We start from the raw sequence: 21,608 nt of genomic DNA, 5'->3' as shown, positions 1-21,608 counted from the left end.
GCTTTTACTGACTCTCGTTACTATAGCTAGCCACAGAGACATTGTCAGACATCTGCTCTACATGCCTCTAATCACTTGGCAAAATCCCTCTGCTGTTGTCCTGTCCTTCCTCTGACTTTTCTGACACGATCTCCTTTCCAAGCCTTCCACAATACACTGTCACCTACCATAACCCTGCTCTCTGTCCCACTCTAATTACATCTCATCTCATTACTTCATAGAATGTTGACATGGCTGAACCTGATCAGCACGATTGGCTTTATAGGAACTCTTACGTTCCTTCATTATACAGTAAGTCCCTAAAGTGAACAAATTTATATTTCTTGTAAAAAAAAAAAAAAAAAAACCCTGCCTTTTAGCATGATTCTGTTGGAGTGCATGTGCATGAAAGTTTTTCTTTTTTGGAACCATGACAGATGTTCTGTAGTATATAATGTGTTCTGTAGTGTGTACTCATGATCACTCAGCATTACAAATGATAAACCGAGAGCCAACGTTTTGGTTTGACTGCATGATTCACAGCGTCTCCGACATTACACTTTGCATACTTTCCGAGTTCAAAAAGAATCATTTTATTGCATATTTATAAACTCTGGGCATATCATGAGGCAGACTTCACACCTGCTGCTTTCCAAACTCACAGTCGGTCACATGTCGGTTCACGTCTTGTTCAGCTGCAATGGAATTTAGCAAAACTATTTTCAGTCCCTTGGTGTCTTTCCCCGTATCACAAAAACCTCTTCACCGTTCCCTTCCCCGTTCCTCTTGTCATGTCTTAGCCAGGAAAGTCACTAACGGGCCCCGCTGACATTAAATAAGTGAGGTCTTCAACAATTTCCAAGAATCAAAACCAGCTTTAAAAAATAACGAAAAACAAATGCTACTACAGTTTGGAGGGACGCATAGGTAAAGAAAGATAAAGAACGAGACAGAGTTTGCTATAACTGCTTGCTGAAATGAGGGATTCTCTTTTCTACTACTTCACATGTAGACACTTAATCATGTACTTCCAGTGTTTGCCATACTCACGTCCTGGTGTGATGAGTGTGTGAGATGAGATGTACTAAAAGGGCCATTTTTTTCCCCAGCACACATACACACACAAACACGTATGCGCACACTTAAGTGCAAACTCTGCGTGTGCGCCTTTGTGTGCTCACTTTGTACAAATACATACGCTGGTTGTAGGAAATGTACATTTCTGTTCCTGGCCTGCACAGCAATTTCTATACCTGTGTGAATGAGACAGTTCGTGACTGTATTAAAATTTATAGTGTATGAGTGTGTGTGTGTGTGTGTGTGTGTGTGTGTTTGTGTATGTGTGTGTGTGCAGCTTTAGCCAGTTCCTAGCTGCATTTGCAGGACTTTACAATCATATTGGAAAGCTGCTCAATTTTGGGGGTCTTTCCAATGAAGTAAAGGATGGTAAGAGGTTCCAGGTCTTGGGACACGCAGCACGGAGAGGCTGATGCTTCTGGATTAATGGTGTTATATAGACCAAGAACCTGAGAGAGAACACAACAAATTCCATTATCGATCCATCTTACAGACTCCATTTCTGTTGTGTTTATATGTGATTCATTTAGAAACAGAGGAAAAGCTGTAAATTGTTTCGTACGTAAACTTTTATTTTATTACATTTTGTATGCATTGTATATAAATCAGGATGCATCAAATATCAGGTCATAGGCCCATGTGTAATCCTGCATTTGACCAGAGGTTGTAAGTCGTAATTTCCATCGTCTGACTGAAAAAACAAAGAAAACCCCCCATCAAATCTGAAATCTTACTCCGGAACTGGAGACAGTCTCCTCAACCCTGAGTTCAGCAAGTGATGTCAAATAAACATGGCGGCTCACAGCATGGGAATAAAACAATGTAGCGCCAACATAGTGCCTTTAAATGAGTTACTGCATACTGTATATACAAGTATGTCCTTTAGAACAATCAATATACAATTAACAAACAAATTTGTTTGTTAAAGCTACATCACTAACTGACATGCTGTTCTCTGTTCTGAGGAGGTAAATATACATCATTCATCACAACTTTCTGTCTAGCTTGTTGCTAACAGAAGACGAACATGGAAGTGCCTTTTTTCCCCACTTTGTAGCTTGAATGCTCAAAAATGACATAATTCTGACTTCCCTCTTTTGAGTCAAGTTGAATGCAACACTATTACCGCAAGTTGAATGCTTAATAAATTCCAGTTGTTTGCTTATTTAAATACTGGCATGCCCACAAGTAACCATACATGGCAAGAAAACATTTTTGTTAGTGCATAGAGCAACATACAAACAAAAGAAACCTGACGCATGGATCACATTTTGATAAGCAAACTGAAGAGTTTGTGCTGTACTGTTTAATAATTTTTTAAAATCATTTTAAATGTTATAAATGAACTATATTACATTAACACATGTGTTTCAAATCAGCAGGAATGGAAACCCTTACAATAAACATATTTAATGTTCTGATGACACTTTAATTGCAAATTGAGTGCAGCCAATAGTTCCAGTGACTGACGTGGAAGTCCTATTTGTGCATGTGCATTGTGTATATGCTCTATCCAAATGGCAGGACATGCAACGTCCTTCATGTCCACTCTTTTAACCATTTATGGGATTTGTGCATAACCACAAATATATTGCATTGAGCATTAATTACATTTCATTCAAAAAGAAGTAAAGGCTTTCATTGTTTATTAGCAGTCCAGACCAATGATTAAATAAACCCCATATGTAAATTACTCCTGAGCTCACACGTTCCAGTGGCAAATATACAAATGTAAGCAAACTTATCTTTTGATAAATTATGCGCTGAAAAATTCCTACATGCCTTTCACACACATATTTGTGCGTACGCACCATTAGTAATTGATGGCCAAGGTTCTTAGTTATGGAGTAGCAAGGGGAATATATGAATATCTGATCTGTTTTTGTGAATGGCCACATTATGACATTAATGCTATAATGCAATCATATTTGCTCAATCATTCCTAATATTTAAGGGATTCTACTTAAGTTATCTACAATGCTACAATTATGATTTAAACCAACGTGTACGAGATATTAAGTCTGCATGAATTGTGTAATAATAATAGACCTCTCAGAAATATGATCCACAGTGACAATTGGGATTTCAAGGATACGCTACAGACCAAAATTTTGGAAGCAATTAAAATAAGTGTACATGTAAAGATAAACACTACATAAACACTACATAAGTTTTTGCAGGTATGCTCTGTTATAGCACTCCAGGGCATCTTAATGTCCTTTCTTGCTGGGTGCTCAAGTGAATCTCACAGGAGAAGCCATATTATGCGACTGTCAGGGCCAGAGCATTTTCCATAATACACCTTGACTAGAAAACGTTGTGCTGCGGTTGTGGATGGCAAATTTCCTTGAAACCATTTTCAAAAAATTTAAGCTCCTATGCTTCTGGCCTGTATTGAGTACACTATACTGTACTAGATATTCTTACCTTAGTGTGTTGGGTGTCTGCACTCCAGAGGTAAGGACATGCTCCAGCACAGAAGTTGGCATTGTAACCTTTTGGCTCATGGATCCACCTCCATCCCAGGTCCTTCTTGAAGTCAATGTACAGCGAGCGCAGACAGCAGTTGTCCTGAACGTTCCTGCAAAATGCAAGAGCAGATTTTTGATAGCCCAGATGCATAATGGCAACTGGCCTAGCACTGCGTTTTCCTAAGCACTCTTTTTATCCTAGATCTAAATGGAGACTCTAAGGATTCTGACCTGGAGCAGAAAGCAGCATCCAGGGCTCGTTTCTGTCTGTGGCTCTTGTGCTGGGACTCCAGGCGGTAGGACGGGAGCAACATGAGCAGCAAGTGTGGAGACAGGCCACTATGACGGCGGCCGAAGTTATCATCAATCCCTGTCAAGCAGCATCCCCAAAACTGATTAGCAAAGCCAGGAAGTGAGAACATTTTTAATTCAGTGATCATGGAATTTACTGCAAGCATTTTAATCTGCTAGGTGGATTTAGAAGATTAGGTGTCCTACTGTGAGATAGAAACAAATATGTAGAGCATCTGCAGATGTATTATTTCAGAGTTGGACAACTCTGTTCTGACTGATTAAAGAGAAAAGTTTTTTTTTTTTTTTTAAACCCTTGTTGTACTACAGAAGGACATGACACACTTTCTCAATTTCCTCTCCTCTCACACATGCACACTTTCCCACACAGCAACCCACCTGCAAAGCGGGCCTCCAGCTCCTCACTCTTGTTTGGGATGATGTAATTATTTGATGGCACAAATGTACAGCAAGGACAGTGCAGGCTGATCTTGAATCCATTGTTTCTGTCTGGGGGAGGGAATGGGGAAGAAATCAGGCCCAGCTAACCTACTGGAGATCGATGAGCTCATCCTAGCGCTGGCATAGGGTTTGGGTGACTAAGATAACTCACTCCTACTCTCTGCCATGTGGAGGTACAGCTAAAGGCACCAGTCCCTCCATGCAAACAGATCCAACTCCTGCATTCATCACAGCCCTGCCAACAATGCTGACTAACACTCAGTCCACTCACTGCTCTCTCACTCTGACAATACACATGATACTGCTTGAGATTTCATTTTCAAACAGATGTCTGTGGTGGTGTTTTTTTTTTTTTGTTTAATTCTGCAGAATGTTTGGTGAATGTTGGAGAAAAATACTTTGCAAAACGTCTCACATAACATAACATAAATATATTACTGTATACTTCAGCAAACTGAAATATTAACTGTTATACAAATCTTTACAGTGTATTTTAAATGCATATATATGTTTTTTTGTTTAAACCTCTTCTATTTTATCTCATAATGTGTGCCCACTTTCTGTTCTCCTTCTGTTTTGTGTTAAATGTTTTTTTAAATCTTGTAAATACCATTTATTGTTTTCACTGTCAAATAAGTATGATTAACTTACAAATATACACAAGCCTATGCAGTGCTCTATGCAATAGCCTACCTATAATGTATTTTTTACATACAGTATATAATATCTTATATTATTATTGCATTTATACACTATAATATATGTAAAATATAAGCTTTTACAGGCCACTATTATCCATATATTCTCCCATCTAGGAAAAGTGGCCATAATCTATATACTGTAAAATCAATGTAATATTATCAATGTACTATACAATGCAATTGAACGTACATACAATATAAAAATGTTTTAATTATATATTTTGCTGACTTAAAAGTTACTGATGTGCTATTCTGTTCTCAACCATAACCACAGTTCTCCCTCACAACCACAATTGATGAAATGGGACTACTAAATAGTAAGAAAAGCTAGCCAGCATATTGAAGGGCAATAAATCGATGTATTTGTTAAGGATATGCAAGTATAATTGCTCCCTTTTTCCCTTTACCTCTGTGCAGTAGCCATTCGCTGACCGCTTCAGTTACGTCAAAGGACAGCCACTCGCCCTCTGTACGAGTGCGCACCACTTTGCTGTCGATATAGCGCTGTGTGGGCGATGTGGGGTCCTTATGGCCCAGGATCTACAAAGAGAAACAGAAAACAGTTCAGCACTCACAACTAACAGCTCTCAAACCCTTTACAACTTTTCCCAAATTTTCTTTCCTTTCTCGTTCCTGCAGCATCCCAGTGAGCGCAAAATACAGATTGGCTCTGTGCCTGTTGGTTAAAGCCAAAGTTATAAACAGTTCAGCTGCACAGGTCTGGAGAAGGCCCCCTGCCCCCATCTACATCCCACCACCTTCTCCACCTACTCCTTCTTCACTCCGCCCCTTCCCGTCGGAGGCTCCCTGATCGATTAGCCAGGTCTGGGAAAAAGGCTCGGAGGAGCTGTGCTGGCGGAAACAGATGCTGGCCGGACCACGCTGTTATTGCTCTGTCCTTCATGGCTGTGTGTTTACGTTGGACCATGCACTCCTTAATGTGTAAAACATTGCTTGGTCTGCAACACTGAGAAACCCGGCCTGCCTCGCCTCCGTGGCAAAATGTTAGACATGGGGCTCATGCTGGGTCTAAGCAGCAGAGAGTGTACACTAGAGACCCACAGCTACACTACAGGCATCTGAAGGAGGAATTAGGGCCTTGTACTGATAAACTCATAGAATTTCTGTGCTTTGGGACCTGTAGTTTGGTTTCACCACAGGAGATAGTGATACAGTAAAATTCATTGGCGAGACGTTGTGAAAAACTGTAGAAAGTGAAGAAGGAAGGAATTTTAAAAAATGTACCCGAGTCATGATGTAATGAAATTCCTTTTTACAGACAATAAGATGGAAGATGTGTCTGGTTTATTCTGAAAGAAACCATAAACTCCTATTTTGCCTTCTTTTTTTTTTTTAATCCCCCCAGAGTAAGACAGGCTAAAACATGTCCTATAAAATATGTCCTATAAGTAGCCTGTGGGTTACTTTGTATCATGAAGGGATTTCATGGCTGAAAAATGTCCTCCCTTTGTGCCTTCTATACCACATACATCATCATAATCTGTGTGTTAGGGTTAGAGTGAATCCCAGCTTAGCTAGTGTTTACTGCACCTGTCATGGCTGCCTTTAGGCATAAACACCATCGTGTTGAGGGTTCCAGAGAAGTGCAAGTGGGAGCCAGAGACAGAAAATTGGCATTTTCAATCACCCTCCACAATTTAAAGGAAAATATTCTACACTTGCTGCTTTTGGTGTGAATGAGAGCTGTTTCTTGGATCAGTACACTGTACTCTTTTTAGATGGATGAACATGGATGGATTGAAAGAAAAAGGAAGAGTAGCATGACGAATGTGCAACATGAAGGTATGTGTGTGTGTGTGTGTGTGTGTGTGTGTGTGTGTGTGTGTGTGATTTAATTACTGTGGTTTTTGATAGCTGCAAGACCATTAATGACTTATTTGTGACAGGCTACAACTCAAGCTTATATTAGAACAATAAATGGATTAAGAGCCTTTTCAAGGGCTCAACCTCAGTAAAAAAACAAAACAAAAAAACTTACAACCTTGCCTACATCCAGATCATTAGCTCAGAGTCTTAATCAATGAGCTACCACTACCACTTAAGTGTTAAGCATTGGCCCATTGCGAATGCTGGGTTTATGACTGTGCAGAAGGGATGAAACCAAATATGAATACATTGTGCAGAATGAACAGTTAATGTGTCCTAAACAGATACAAATACAGACACCAATAGGCACATCTTCCAGAAATGTTCACATGGCACCTGGTTGAGACTAGAGGTGTGTATTGAGACTGGGATCCCATAGGGTGCAACAAAAAAAACTGCATGAGCTAGAATTACATGCATATGCATATACTTCCATGCACTGCAAGCAAGTGGTCATGGTCAGTGGATATGAAGCATGCTAGACAAATTAAGTGCATGTTCATTAACACATTTATAGCATTTATTCATTTATCCTTAGTTATACTTAATTGTCTGGTCAGGGTCATGTAGGTTAAATTAGGCTACTGCTTAGTTTATATTTTAGGAAATAGAACCAACTAAATTTGTTAGAAAATGTGTGCTAACCATTCCAAAATTCAGGTTTAAATCTGAATACAGATATAGATACAGATAATTGATGTACTTAACAGACACATATGTCTCGGATAGTCTAGCACACTCTACATAGATAATTCAATAACACTGGGGGTAAATTGTGAACTGGGCAGTGGTAGCTCAGTGGTTAAGATATTGAACTTCTGATGGCAAGGTCATGAGTTTAAATCCCAGCACTGCCAAGTTGCCACTGCTTGGCCCTTGAGTAAGGCCCTTAACCTTCAACTGCTCAGTTTTATAAATGAGATGAATGTAAGACACTCTGGATAAGGGTGTCTGCCAAAATGCCACAAATGTAAACTAATGTAGATGGGAGTCTAGTAATGATAAGTCAAGGTGACCTGGCTTGTGTTACATTCACAAGTATATTTTGCCACATACTTGTGGAATTTCATTGATTCTATAACATTTCGAATTGATTCAGTTCAGTTTAAGTTGCTGGAATGGTGAACATTAGTACTTTGTATTGACAAACATAGTAATGTACAGACATATACGTCTTCAAGATTATACTGCAAGTCTTGCTTACTAGACACTCAAAATGAACTGTATTATGCATGTGGCTCACCTGATAAAGCTCAATGCGCTGCTCAGATACACGGGCCTTTGGGTTCTGCAGCCTGAAAATCCTCAGCTCAGCCTTCACCAGGTTGGATGCGTTCTTCTCCATGGAGCTCACATCAAACCTGAGCCGTCTGAAGTAGGGATTGTAATAGGTCGGAGAGATGACATCTGTAAGATAGAGAGGAGAGGACACTCTTATTGACAAAGACCAGTCATGCTTGTGCAAGGTAGAGATCTTTAACACCATCTGCACTGTTTTTGTATGTTCTTGGCGGGGCTTTTTCACTAGCGATTAGAGGCTTCTGCCAAATGAACAGGCTTGATAGAAGAGCCATATGTTGGACGACTCAGACTGTTCTAGAAGATCTCTGGATTGCACCTGTAGTACACACCTCATCAGTTATTCAGCCACGGGTTACTTGGAGGACAAATTGATGTTTGAATGCCTGACTCAAACAATGTACCTAATTAACATTTAAGTGTACATCAGAAAGTAAAAACCAGACCTGATATTACACAGACATTTTGACAAAACACATTAGCGATAGGATAGGCCAATGTTTTTTTTCTTTCTTTTAGTATAAAGGCGAATGTATTTGTCATGATCCAGGGTACTATAAAAAAAATCCTTAAAAAATTGAGGTTTTAGTAAATAGATCAGAGACAGCTGGGGATATAGTGCCTGTATGAGCCCAGCAGTACAACAACACTTGCATAATACTCTAAACCATGTGTGACAGCTGTGTGTTTTGACTGGGACTTGTACACCATGTAGCAACAGTAAAGTGAACTGTCAAACTGTGTAATATGAACATCTTTTTGCAAATGGGTAAAAATGCGAAACACACTGCAGTGCAGTTTACCAGCAGGCTGCGTGGTAGCCATCTATATACACAGAAGTTTGCCACAACCACAGCCTAAATCTTTACATAACTCTATCCCTACCATAATTAGCCCCTAACCATGTGTAATCTGTGTGTGCTTAGCATGGACAGACAGGCAGAGATCATGTATGTAGTTACGCGGGCTGTACTACAGCCTGCTCAGTGGTATCGGACACAGCCTGAAGCCCCAAATTGATGGCTGTTAGGGTGTGCAGAAGCCAGGGATTAAGGAACTGCGGCGGTTTGTTTAAAGAGCCTACACAAGCAGGATGTCCAACCAGAGAGTAAAAAAAATGCTTAGCAGCTGCTTCTCGAGTCAGCATGACAGTGAGTTCAATCACGATTTTCAGGGAAAAACCCATTTACTAACTTCTACTTCATGGGAATGAAGTGTGTGTTTGAGTGTGCGTGTATGTAGGGGGGGCTGAAGTAGACTGAGGCTGCTTTGTCCATGGATTTGCAACGTCAGATGTAGTTCACTGTGTATGGTGTTGGAACTACATAGAAAAGTATGAGTTTTGGCCTATTTTGTGATAGATGTGTGGCAGAAAAATGTCTAGTGGAGACAATATAATGGAGTACAATTGGCGTTTAATCAAAATATCAAACTGTTTCCCAAACTCAGGATTTTGAAAGCCCTTTTTTCTCTCTCTCTCTCTCTCTCTCTCTTGCTCTCTCTCTCTCTCTCTCGGATGATCCTGCTGACAGCCAGCCAATACTAACTTTTCACTGTATGACCAGGAGGACATATGGGCCAAGACTAACGAAGCTCTTGCTAGCTTCTTTCCCATCCATCAACAGAAAAAGAAGAAAAAAAGTACACTTCAAACCTGCAGTAGGCCATCTTAAGGAGCAGAGTTTATATAAACTTCTCCAAAGCATCCTGACTCTATGAATGACTCTGCTGTGTTCAGCTTTGCGCTGGAGACTTTGAGCTGAGAACTATGCACACTGCTGTGATGAACACACTATTGTGTGTTTACACATCAATTGCATCACATATGCAGGCATAATAAGAAATAATGAGACCTCTAATCCCAATATGCCATGTTTTTCCGGTCACACTCTGATTCGCTAGGGAATTTGGGCTGACTCAGTAAGCAAACCACCAATTTTCTGAGGTTGAGAGGCAAAGAGGAGAGTAACCACTTTACCGCTGATTTATATGAATGTGACATGAACGTGATCCACCACAACTGGCGCCACTGTGGTCTGAATGCTCCCTTGCCCTGCCTCAGAAAGAGATTTTAGCTATCTTTCAGGAGTAAGTTCTCATCAATTAGCACTCGCCGAGGTTTAAAGAATTTATCCTTTAGTCTACAAGGTTAATACACCAAATCAGGGCTCTTCAATCTTCAATCCACAAGGGGCTGGTATGGCCGCAGGTTTTCATTCCAACCAAGCAGGAGCCACACCTGAATCCACCTGCTAAATTACTTCATATTGGTCTCCAAACAACTATAAAGTGTTTTATATATATATATATATATATATATATATATATATATATATATATATATATATATATATATATATATATATATATATATATATATATAAAATATACATATAGAGTATTGTACAAAAGGTTTAGGCACATGTAAAGAAATGCTGTAGAGCAAATATGTCTCTTACGTAATGTGCTGCTTTCTTTAATTACATACAAACATTTTTCTGTAACATTTAATTTTGTGATGGAAAATTAATGTTTGGGAATCTAAATGTACTGACTTGATTATGTAGAAGTCATAAAATAAGTTTTAGTACAAAGTTTGTACTAAAAAAATAGGGTGCCTAAATCTTTTGCACAGTACTGTATATACACACACACACACACATATTATATATATATATATATATATATATATATATATATATATATATATATATATATATATGTGTGTGTGTGTGTGTGTGTGTGCATTATAATTAGGGCAGCATGGTGGTGTCTCATAGCTCCAAGGTCCCCAGATTACTGTTCTCTCTCTGTGTCTGTCTGGGATTCCTCCAGGTTCTTGTGTTTCCTCCCTGGCTATGTTAAATTTCCCTTAGGTGTGAATGAGCGTGTGAATGTGTGTGTGCATGATGCCCTGCAGAGTACTGGCATCCCATGCAGGGTTTTCCACCTCACGCCCAGTGTTCCCGCCTTAGGCTTCAAGACCTACTGCGCCCCTGACCAGAATAAAGCAGTTACTGACGATGAATTAATTTAAATATATATACATTTTATATAAGTCATTTATAACATTAATACATTCACAATCATACAAATTTCTTACAGTTGCCAAAACACTGAATATCAGCTTTTGCACATGGCTTGTCTTCATGCTCTCCTTCATAAGCCTCTCCATCTCGGGCCATTACAAACATTTGGTTAATAGATCCTGAATGGCTTCCTGAGTGAGCAGTACTAGTGCTGAACAGGAGGAAACGTGAACTCTTAAAACCATCAAGCAAGAGCTTCCTTCCTGATGGAGAACACTCGTGCAGATGCCGTCCCCTCCTCTTCCTGCTTGGCCTGAAGGCCTGTGCTGTAGCAGTAGATGATCCTCTCTTGGTCTGTTGATAATCAGCCACCACTGCTCGGCCTGCGCTCAACCGGCTCTAAGCCAACACATCTCTGCACCACCCAACACACATAAGCCTCACCTCATTCACCCTCACAGAAACGCACATTCACACGCAAACAGAGGACGTAACGTTTTCTTCCCTGCACATAATATGCATACTATAGAAGCTCTGAGATCTGTTTATGCTAAGCAGGATTTGCATCTTGGGGGTATTACATTAAGTAGACATTTGTTCCAGCACACTGGAGCCAAGCTCCCAATCTGCGCCAGAGTGTCTTCTCGCTGATCAGGAGACCTGTGCCAGGAATTCGTTCCCAATGTCCTTTACTCGTTTGCTGACCCCAGATTTGTTTCCTGTGCAATGGATTCTCTCCAGTATACAGTGTGCATATATAACTGTTGTTGCTGAGCAGGCAATCAAACTCTTTTTATATAAGTCACAGTGAAATACACAGTTTTATGGTTGTTTAATGGGGAGGAGAGATAAAGATAAAGTTACACACATATAGACCCTAATATAAACATATACACAGACTCTACAAATGTACAGAGTCTGGCCCTAACCATAACCATACAAACAAAAGCAAACTAACTGTTTTTGCTCTTGCAATTTTAAAAGCAATGAGGTATACATTTTATTTTTAAAAGCACATTCCCCACAAAATGGAAATTGAGTTTCATTCCAATTTTATTAAATGTTCATAGCTAAAACAAGCTTTGAATTATGAGTAGAATATCAGTTTGTTCAAATTGAAAGACATTATTCGGGGTTTTTTTTACCACTTGAAATTGAAAACTCAGAACAAATATTGGTATGGCAGGGCTAAAACGTTTCAGGGTGAGTAGAGGGGAAAGTATCTGACCTACTTTTGAGCATTTCTCACTTCTGTAAGAAATGCTGTCGGATTCCCCTTCTTCCTCTGCAGAAGAACACACTGTTCTCTCCTTCTCACGGAGAGAAAAAGGCAAGATGAAAGCACTGATCATATAAAGAGAGAACAGACAGAGAGGTAGAGCAGCACTCTGAGGTCAGACTATCCTTCCTTTTGTTACGTGGCAAGACTGCAGAGTCTAAGAACACTACTGGCTGCGTCAAGGCCTAGAGAACTGGAACCGAATCCAGTCTTAGCAAAAAGAGCAGGGAAACAGTGGAGGAGTGGGAGTAGGAGAAGCAATGGTTAGAGCAAGGAAGGAACTGGAGAAAGGTGGGGAGAGAGAGAGAGACAGACAGACAGACAGAGAGAAGGAATTTGAGACAGAAGAGTGCTCCTGCCTATGCCATTTCATGCGGATGCCTCCACCCAGCCACTCACCTGCCAATAGCAAATTGAAAACAACTCTGTGCATAATCCCTGGGAACTAAAAATACCCAAAGCTTTGAAGACCCGTGCATAAACTCCTGTCAGTCTGAACACGGTTCCTTCCCAGCAACAGCCCAATGAACACACACACACACACACACACACACACACACAATAACGATGGGGAAAGGAGCTAAGACATAGCTGATGTGGAAGGGACTGTTGTCCTGCTGGCACTCTGTACAAGCTTCCCTTCAACTGTTGTATGGCAACCAGAAAACAAGCAACTGCAAAGAAGAGTGTTCCCAATGACCCTTCTAAAACCAGCCCAGATAGACAAAGCTGACTCCTTTATCAAATTTCAGAATTGCTCCATGGTTGCCATGGTCTCACGGATCATTTGTGAAGAAACATTGCTGGAAAAACAGGGTTTGTACAGTGTCACTTCCTGCGTGCTCTACTGCCATTTGCAGAACTGTGAAATTACAATACAGATAAACAATAATGGGGTGACAGTTGGAATATTCTCTTGCACACACCGCCTCCTCAAAGTTTGACTTAATTAATCTTCGGCAATACTCCAAACGCCTTCCCGGGCCCAGTGCATCCCTCACTCCTACAGACCCATGAGAGATAGATGGGCTCCAGATCTCTTTCCCACACTAGGATTTACTTGTGTTAGAATATCATATTACGCAGGACCTGTGCTCTTGCTGTAAACAGTATGAAAGTGTTGGAGGAAAAGTTGTTATTCTTTTGCGTGCCCCCCACCCCCCCACCCCCCCGTTCACTCGTTACTCTCTCCCAAGTTACGCAATCGAGTTTGGCCGCTGGAAAAGCGGCAGTGCATCCAGATCTTGCGTAAGTTTACTGAGCCCCCTTTTCACAACAACTCCACCATGCACAGTATGCCCGTGGACTAATTTCTTACCTACATTGAGTGAAAGAAACATTTCCTATTTGATTTGGAACGCAAGAAACGAGACGTTCTCAATCTAGTAATGCAACTAGTAAAAGAAAATCCTGTATTGGGCTAAACTGGTCCTTGAAATTGATCCAGATTTGGCACATTTCATTTCAATACTGACGTCACATCAACCTTGCAATACACAAACACACCCACGCCCATACAATCAAAACAGAGCTACAGAAAAGAGGCTGAAGATCAAATCCGAGTCACGGATTTCAATGTGCAATGTATTACTCCCAAAAGAAGTGCAGCAGCTCACGAAGCACAAAGCCACAGATTGAATGCAGTTGCTGGCTACACATCTCCTCGATTATGCTCTCCAGGCCTGTGTTAATAAAGTGTTATCACATGCATGTTCGCTCCTTTCGGGTTGCTGGAGATCAAACTCTATTTGTTTCCGCTGATATCACACAGATGGGTTGCACAGCAGAGAAGGCTTCCCCTTACACAGTCTTGTGCAGGGATGTGGAGGCTTCGGCATCTCTCTGTGTGCTGGGTTGATTTTGGGAGAGCCCCTCCACACCACAGTGTTTATTTACAGTGCAGGAGGGAAGAGGGGCTCGAGTGTTCTCTTGGAGTCACTAAACATAATCTGTCATGCACACGCACCAGGCTTCTCGCTAAGCTGCACAAACACTGACACACTTCAACCTCTCTCGCTCCCTCCCTCAGCCTCTTTCGAGCTGCTTTTTCTTCTTCTAATGCTAGCATGTATACACAGTCATCACTGAACACATATAAAACAAGAAATGAACATTCCAATGTATATTCATAAAAAATATTAACAGCTGGTCTGGCTATTGATAAAAGGTGCAATGACAACAGACTGATGGGTTAATAAACATGTCAGCCGTTAAATACAGTTATTCGCACTTTGTATACAAAGATTTGTCAAAACTCATGTCCATTTTGGCATATGAGAGTAAGAAGGCACTTAAGTTTTCCAACATGACTAATTCTTCCACTAAGTGCTAAGTGGTAATTAAAGTTTAATGCCCAGCTCAGGAAAACCAGGAAAATTTAGACAGACAAATGTTTCTCTCAGTGCTCATGGGCAGGGAGAGCAGTGTGTTCTAGCTGTAGGAACATTGCCTTTTTAGTGTAGGAGCACAGAAAGGTCGACTCTAACAGCACCCTGTGATGCCCTAATGGCTGGTTTATTAAGCTTATTTGTGTTGTGATGCATAGAAGGGATTTTAGGGTAAATGTGCTGCGTTTTGCAAATCTACACTGTACATTCAATCAGTAGGGATTGGCTGAGGCAGGTTGGTTTGATTGTGTACTTTTACTCAAGTTTTATTCAAGAGCAATATTGCCTATATTCACTATATGACCAAAGGTTTGTAGACACCTGACCATTACACACCCATAAACCATTCCAGGTTTAGTTCCCTTTTGCTGTTATAAGAACCTCAACTCTTCTGGGAAGGCTTTCTACTAGATTTTGGAGCGTGACTGTGGAGATGTGCTCATTCAGCCACAAGACCATTAGTGAGGTCAGGCACCAATGTTGGGTGAGGAGGCCTGGGGTGCACTCAGCATTCCAGTTCATCCCAAAGGTGTTCAGTGGGGTTGGAGTCAGGGCTCTGTGTGGCCACTCGAGTTCTTCCACTCCAATCTTGGCAAACCATGTCTTGTATGCTGTATGTATGCTGGAACAGGTTTGAACCCCGGGTTTTGAAGGGAAATTGTAATGCTTCAACATAGAAAGTCATTCTATGTGTCCAAGTTTGTGGCAACAGTTTGAGGAAGGCCCACATAGCTGTGATGGTCAGGTGTCCACAAACTATTGGCCATATAGTGCAATTCTTTAAAAACTGCATAATGTGCTCAAATTGCTGATCACCAGTGAGAAAATGCGGACATGAAATGCATGTGCATATGTATTTACATTATATATATATATATATAACTAAAATAGTGTTTCACTTGAGGTTAGTTGAGCGAGCTAAACATTTTGGGTAGGTGGCAAACGTTTACTAAAAGTTTGTTAGTAAAAATGGTGAGATGGCATGCAGTAGGGGCTTATTATATATTTCCTATATTTCTGTTAATATGAAATATGCATACTCACCTTTGTTAACGTATTCCTATGCAGAAAATCTGAAAAATCCTAAACCGTTCCCAAGAAGGTCAACTTTAGTACAGTATTTGTGATTTAGACCCTGGAGGTAAGTATTATAGATCTGCTTCTTTTCTCCATTCTTTCCACAGTGAAACTCAAGACTCCCATTTTGTTTTTTTTCCATCCCCCTAGTGTTCACGTTCATGTAATGACCAGAAGTACGAAAGCAGTCACCTATGTGGATGCCCATAATGCTGCCCTCACATGTTCACAAATATACAGACGTCGAATTATAAACCAGGCCATAAACGTTGGACTACTGATAGGAAGGCCTTGAGTTCAAATCCCAACACTGCCAAGCTGCCATTGCTGGGCCTTGAGCAAGGCCTTTAACCCTCAACTGCTCAACTGTATAAATGAGATGAATGTAAGTCTCTCTGGTTAAGGGTGTCTGCCAAAATGCCATAAATGTAAATGTAATCAGGAATGTCTTTAGTGACAGTGCACTGGAGATAGGTTAGTTTGGTTGCATTTAGACTTGGCCATACAAATGGTGATGTTAAAGGAGGTGTGCTGTTTTAGATCGGTCAGACATGTTACTTGTGACACTAACGATCGTCATAGATTCATACATTCAACATGCATACAAATGAAGCAAGATACATTGACCTCACAGTAAATCTATATGACCTACATGACCAAGTTGTATTTATACACATACAATAAATGTAAACACTGTACAGACCACTATAGAAATTCCAATTATATACGACAAGTACAATAAACACGTTGTCATTACTGAAATATGTGGTTGCTTAAATTATCTATTACACTGACTTATAATGTGCTCTAGTAGTTATTGTAAACATATGATTAACAGCGCCTAATAAGGTTGTTCACGTCAAGTAATTAATCTTTAAAGTTCCTAACCGGTCATTATACACTCCAACACAGTTATATAGTCTTTACAGTATTAACAAGACATCTGAGCTTTATTTCATTATATTCGCACTTAACCTCACATTTAATTGCAGGGAGTTAGACAGAGCTAAATGCATGTATTATGCAGGACATGGTTATTAATGGAAAAGTACTGCATAAAGAAAAGGAGTGTAATTCAAAATAAAAGTAAATAAAATCTAATTACTCCATTTGGTTTCTGTTTACCTGAGCTTACAATAGGAGCCTTAAGATTACATTTTTATTATGCTGACCTTAAACCTCTTAAAATGTTTTTAACAAGCACTCAAATTTGGGTTTTGAATAATTTAGGTACCACTTAGCACAACCACAACTATGTGAGTGCTTTGTGCCTATTAAGTGGTTCAAGTACAATATTTTTTATAAATATTTGACATCCCACTTAGAGGTACCCCTGACAGCTCGCAATGCATTCAAGAGCCCACTTTTGCCTCTTTAGTCAAACAAATTACAATCTTAAATGGTCACATTTATTTCCAGGCCAGAAGTCTATCATGTATGTGTAATCAATTAGAAATCACATCCTTTCTGCAACACCCATCAAACAACTTACCAGTGCACACAACAGCAAATCACACATACGGACATGCACAACCCCCAAAAATGACTGCAACTGCAACTTTTCTGAGCCCTAGCTCCATGTATGCACACAGTAGAAGCCTTGTGTTCATCTGCACTTTGCCACAAGGAAGTTCTATACTTGGCTGCAGGACATGTGCATTCACTAACACGCAGACAGGACATTAGTATGGTAAGGTTTATGCATGCATGGACATTTAATAGCTCAGCATACGTGCACAGAAAACAAAACTGAGCAAGTGAATGCTACATTAGCCTTAATGGATGCTCCTTTGGGACACTACTGTTTCTATTCGGATACCTGACCTTGCCACTTTGTGTCTAAAATATGTGGCAGAATAAACCATGTATCAAAACGTGGAGCCTGTAAGAGACATCAAGTACATTTGGAACTGCTGATATAGCCACACTGTGCTTACTAATAAGGCAAATATTCGGAATGCTGGGAAAAGGATCCTGCTGAGTGTGCCTAGTAAAATACTCAGCATAAAAATAGCTGTATTTGGAAATATTAGGTTTGAGATAATTTCTAACACAAAAACTGAATAGAGAGTATCTGCGATATATATATATATATATATATATATATATATATATATATATATATATGTGTGTGTGTGTGTGTGTGTGTGTGTGTGTGTGTGTGTGCGCATGTGTGCGGAGATTATATATATACTATATAACACACACACATATATATATATATATATATATATATATATATATATATATATATATATATATATATATATACAAAATGTATGTGTGTGAGACAGAGAGAGATTAGAAAGGAGGTGTATTGAGTGGGTAGAGAGAATTGTGTGGGGCAGAAAGGCCTGAGAGAGTCTGGACAGCGTGTAAAGGGGGAGAGGGGTGTAGGAAAGGGAAAGCCTCTCTGGTGACTAGCACACTCCACACCCCAGCAACAGTGGGTCTCCAGCTGGAATTTTCCATGGAGCATGTGGCACAGTGCAGCATATATGCACGCTACCTCTACTGCGCTCCAGGAGTGTTTCATGGGTTTTGCCTGCTCTGTCCCTCTGCACAGCTCAACCCTTGCTAGCCCTCTCTTTTTTGGTCTCCCTCCCTTCCCGAGCTCTGCATTTTTGTGCGCCTTCCAGTACTGTTGTGCCCTGCAGTGCTGCCTGTACGGACTTCCTGGTGCCCAACCAAATTAGGCTGATAACCCTGTGCATTTAGGCAAGCTTACAGTGAACTCTCCTAACTCAGCAGATGCAGAAGTAAAGCTTAATAACGGACAAATTTTAAAAATAACCTGCCTCTCTTCTCTGTGTGTTGACACAGTATTATTTATATCCCATAAATACCTTCCAGACTGAGGTTGGCACTAAGCCAGATCTATTCATATTAGGGTATTTGTACAACGGATCAGGCCAAGAATAATATTTAATGCAAACTATACCTTGGGGAATATAAAATATCTCGTAACTATATTTTCCCCTCTGTGCTACGTATATGCTCCCATATGATCTGTGAGGGGAAAATCCATTTCAGAATTAATGGCACAATACGTCCATTGAATATTGTTATTTTGCTTACACAGTCATGACTTTGCAAACACCAACGTGCACAGTAGGCCTGTGTAGGTGCACAGTAGCGTATTATTCCAGAAAATTAAGGGGGGGGGGGGGGGGGGTCTGATGAAATTTGTAGGCCTGTTTACTGAAACATTGTGGTGGAAATGGCCCGTGTAAAAAGATTTAGCTAATCCAGCACATGAAATTGGCTTCATGCTGGGGATTAAAAGTAACACATAGGCTATAAGTGCCCTCTCTCAGTACATGGATGCATGAGCATGTGCTCATTTCAGCTATGTTGTTGTACTGTAGAAAGCAGAAGCCTTGAGTGCTTGCCAGCATTTACAGCAGTTTAAAGAAGTCATTTTTTAACTGCAGCTGAGAAGTGCTCAGAATATGCAAGGCATCTATGCAGGGAGTAAAAAGCCATTTGGGATTACCCTTAATATAGTTTCATTCTTGCCAAAGATTACTGCCCGCATTGTTCAAATCAGATCAGATGCCACAAAAAGACCATGGTGTAATTGAGACTATTTCTGGTTAAAATGCTATGTGTAGTGCATATTGATTGTGAAGTCATTCCACCCATCATGCATTAAGTTGGAATCACTCAAACTAAACTGTATTCATACCTGCATGTGTTAATAAACTAAAAAGCACAGCTGGCATTACTAGGATATAAAGCCATGCAGTGGGAATTTTTGGGTTGAATTGCTGGATCATTCAGTAGTGACCATTTGTGTCTGAATAAGTTAGACTGAAAATTACGTGATTAACCTATATCGCTAATACAGAGTGCGCGATAAACAATCCACACGCACATAATAATGAGTGACTCTTACTGCAGAATATGAACACACTGAGCTGAAGGTATGCCATGGTGCATCACTCACTCTCGGCCGGGTAGAAGGGCTGCTTGTCGATTTTGTGCACCTCCTTGGCGTAGTACTCCTCCTCGCTGCGCTGGCGCTCACAGGTGGCGGCGCGCTCGTTGGCCTTCTCCTGCAGCAGGTCGCGGGTGCTGTTGTAGATGGCGATGATATCCCGGGACACGTCTTCAGGCTCCGGGAACTCCTCCGGCGGCTTGCTGAGCTTCAGCTTGCTTAGGATCTGGCCGCGGATCGCCTCGATGCGCTTCTTCATGAACTGGTCCATGTCTAAGGTGCTGCACGTGGACAAGCCGAGCGCCACGGCCACCAGATCCAGGCTCAGGAGAATGCTCACTACGAAGAGGTTCATTTTCGGGGGAGGATGGCGGTGTTCCTCCACAGTTTTCAAAACGCAGTTTTAGTGCTACAGTAAGGTTTGTGTTTGCTGAATGAAGCACACGTAGCCTAGTGAAGAAAAGGAGACGATCAATGCATTTTGTAGCCTATCGCCGGATAAAAGTTTGACATTAAAAGTTTAGGCTATACTAGGATGATTAGTCACTGATCTTTTTTGTGGCTGGATATCCATTTGGCGTGACAGCACTGAGAAGTCGTTAAATGGCTTAAACAACAACAATAACAACAAAATCCTGGAAGCGGAGAGCAGATCTTCTATATGATCACACCTCAAGCCGAAGAGTCGCAGTCACGGCCATCTGAAGTGGAATTCTGCGTGGAGCGAACAGCGTGATGATATGCGGGTCAGCGCACCTCCAGCGCATCCAAGTGCCCAGAAAGCCTTCAGTGAACACCGCGAAAGCGCCTCACGCGCTGCGCTTTAAAACTCGGCACGGTCCGCTCGTGCGCCGCCGCGCATCTCCACTGCCTGCCGAGTCGCGTGTGATTCGAGCGCGCGCGTTATAACGTCGGAGAGGAAACTTCACAACAACGCGAACACGTCAAACGAACGGAACGAACGAGGCAAAGAAGTTATTTTCCCTTCGGCGCGACGGAAAGAGCGTTAGTGCGCTTCTCCATCCCCTCCTGTGGAAAACGCCAGTGCCGCGTGCCAGCGCGCACCATCTCCTGGCGGCTGGCTGGAGGGAAAGTCAGCTTTATAAAGGGGACGCACCTCACCACGTGCTTTCGTGCTCTTTCACACCGAGCTTGTGGTCATCGCCTTCAGACTGAGCGGACTAGACTCCAACCTACGCGTACACGGACACTTATTATCCATATTTCAGCGCGTGTCGACATCGTGCAAAAAGAGAGAAAACCCACATCCACGAGGTCCTAATGCCGGCTGGATGAAGTTCACCAAACGCACTTCATTTATATTTCCCTATACTACAATGCGCCAGTCACAGTCTTTGTATATTTTCCCTCTCACATGCAAGACTACCCTGCTGGAAAAAAAAAAAAAACAATAGAAACCCTCATAGAATTTATAATGATTTTAATGGTTATAATGGGAATTGAATTGGTTTTAATGGTTATAATGGGAATTGTATTGGCGTTAATAGTTATAATGGGAATTGTATTGGTTTTAATGGAAACTATAATAGTCACTGTGGGTTTCTACTGGTAATTTGTTGCCTTCTACTGGTGTCATGTAATGTCTAGTGGATACCATTAAGGGCCAATAATGGTAATGGTTTTAATGGTTAGCTGATGGTTTGTTATGGTATTTGTGGTAGAAACCATTATAATTTTTGTGATTGTTTCTATTGGTTTGGGGGTTTTT

General features: G+C 40.9%; 1 protein-coding gene across 2 annotated transcripts; it reads right to left on the bottom strand.

Annotated features, from left to right (window-relative positions):
• Nucleotides 1–331: 331 nt before the first annotated feature.
• Nucleotides 332–21,602, bottom strand: tgfb2 (transforming growth factor, beta 2). Of its 2 annotated transcripts, XM_053633066.1 has the most exons (8): nt 20,551–21,602; nt 19,889–20,329; nt 8,112–8,275; nt 5,389–5,521; nt 4,218–4,328; nt 3,759–3,897; nt 3,484–3,637; nt 332–1,505 (listed from the first exon to the last, which is right to left on the bottom strand). In XM_053633066.1, the coding sequence occupies exons 2-8, from the start codon at nt 20,232–20,234 to the stop codon at nt 1,347–1,349; spliced, it is 1,206 nt and encodes a 401-aa protein (XP_053489041.1). In that variant the 5' UTR covers nt 20,235–20,329; nt 20,551–21,602; the 3' UTR covers nt 332–1,346. The 2 variants fall into 2 exon arrangements, with proteins under 2 accessions (XP_053489041.1, XP_053489031.1); XM_053633056.1 differs by having other exon boundaries at nt 19,889–21,602.
• Between the last annotated feature and the right edge of the window lie 6 nt (nt 21,603–21,608).

The sequence above is a fragment of the Ictalurus furcatus genome, chromosome 1 (genome assembly GCF_023375685.1).
Source record: "Ictalurus furcatus strain D&B chromosome 1, Billie_1.0, whole genome shotgun sequence".
In the NCBI taxonomy this organism is placed as follows: Eukaryota; Metazoa; Chordata; class Actinopteri; order Siluriformes; family Ictaluridae; genus Ictalurus; species Ictalurus furcatus.
This window is presented reverse-complemented; position numbering and strand designations above follow the sequence as displayed.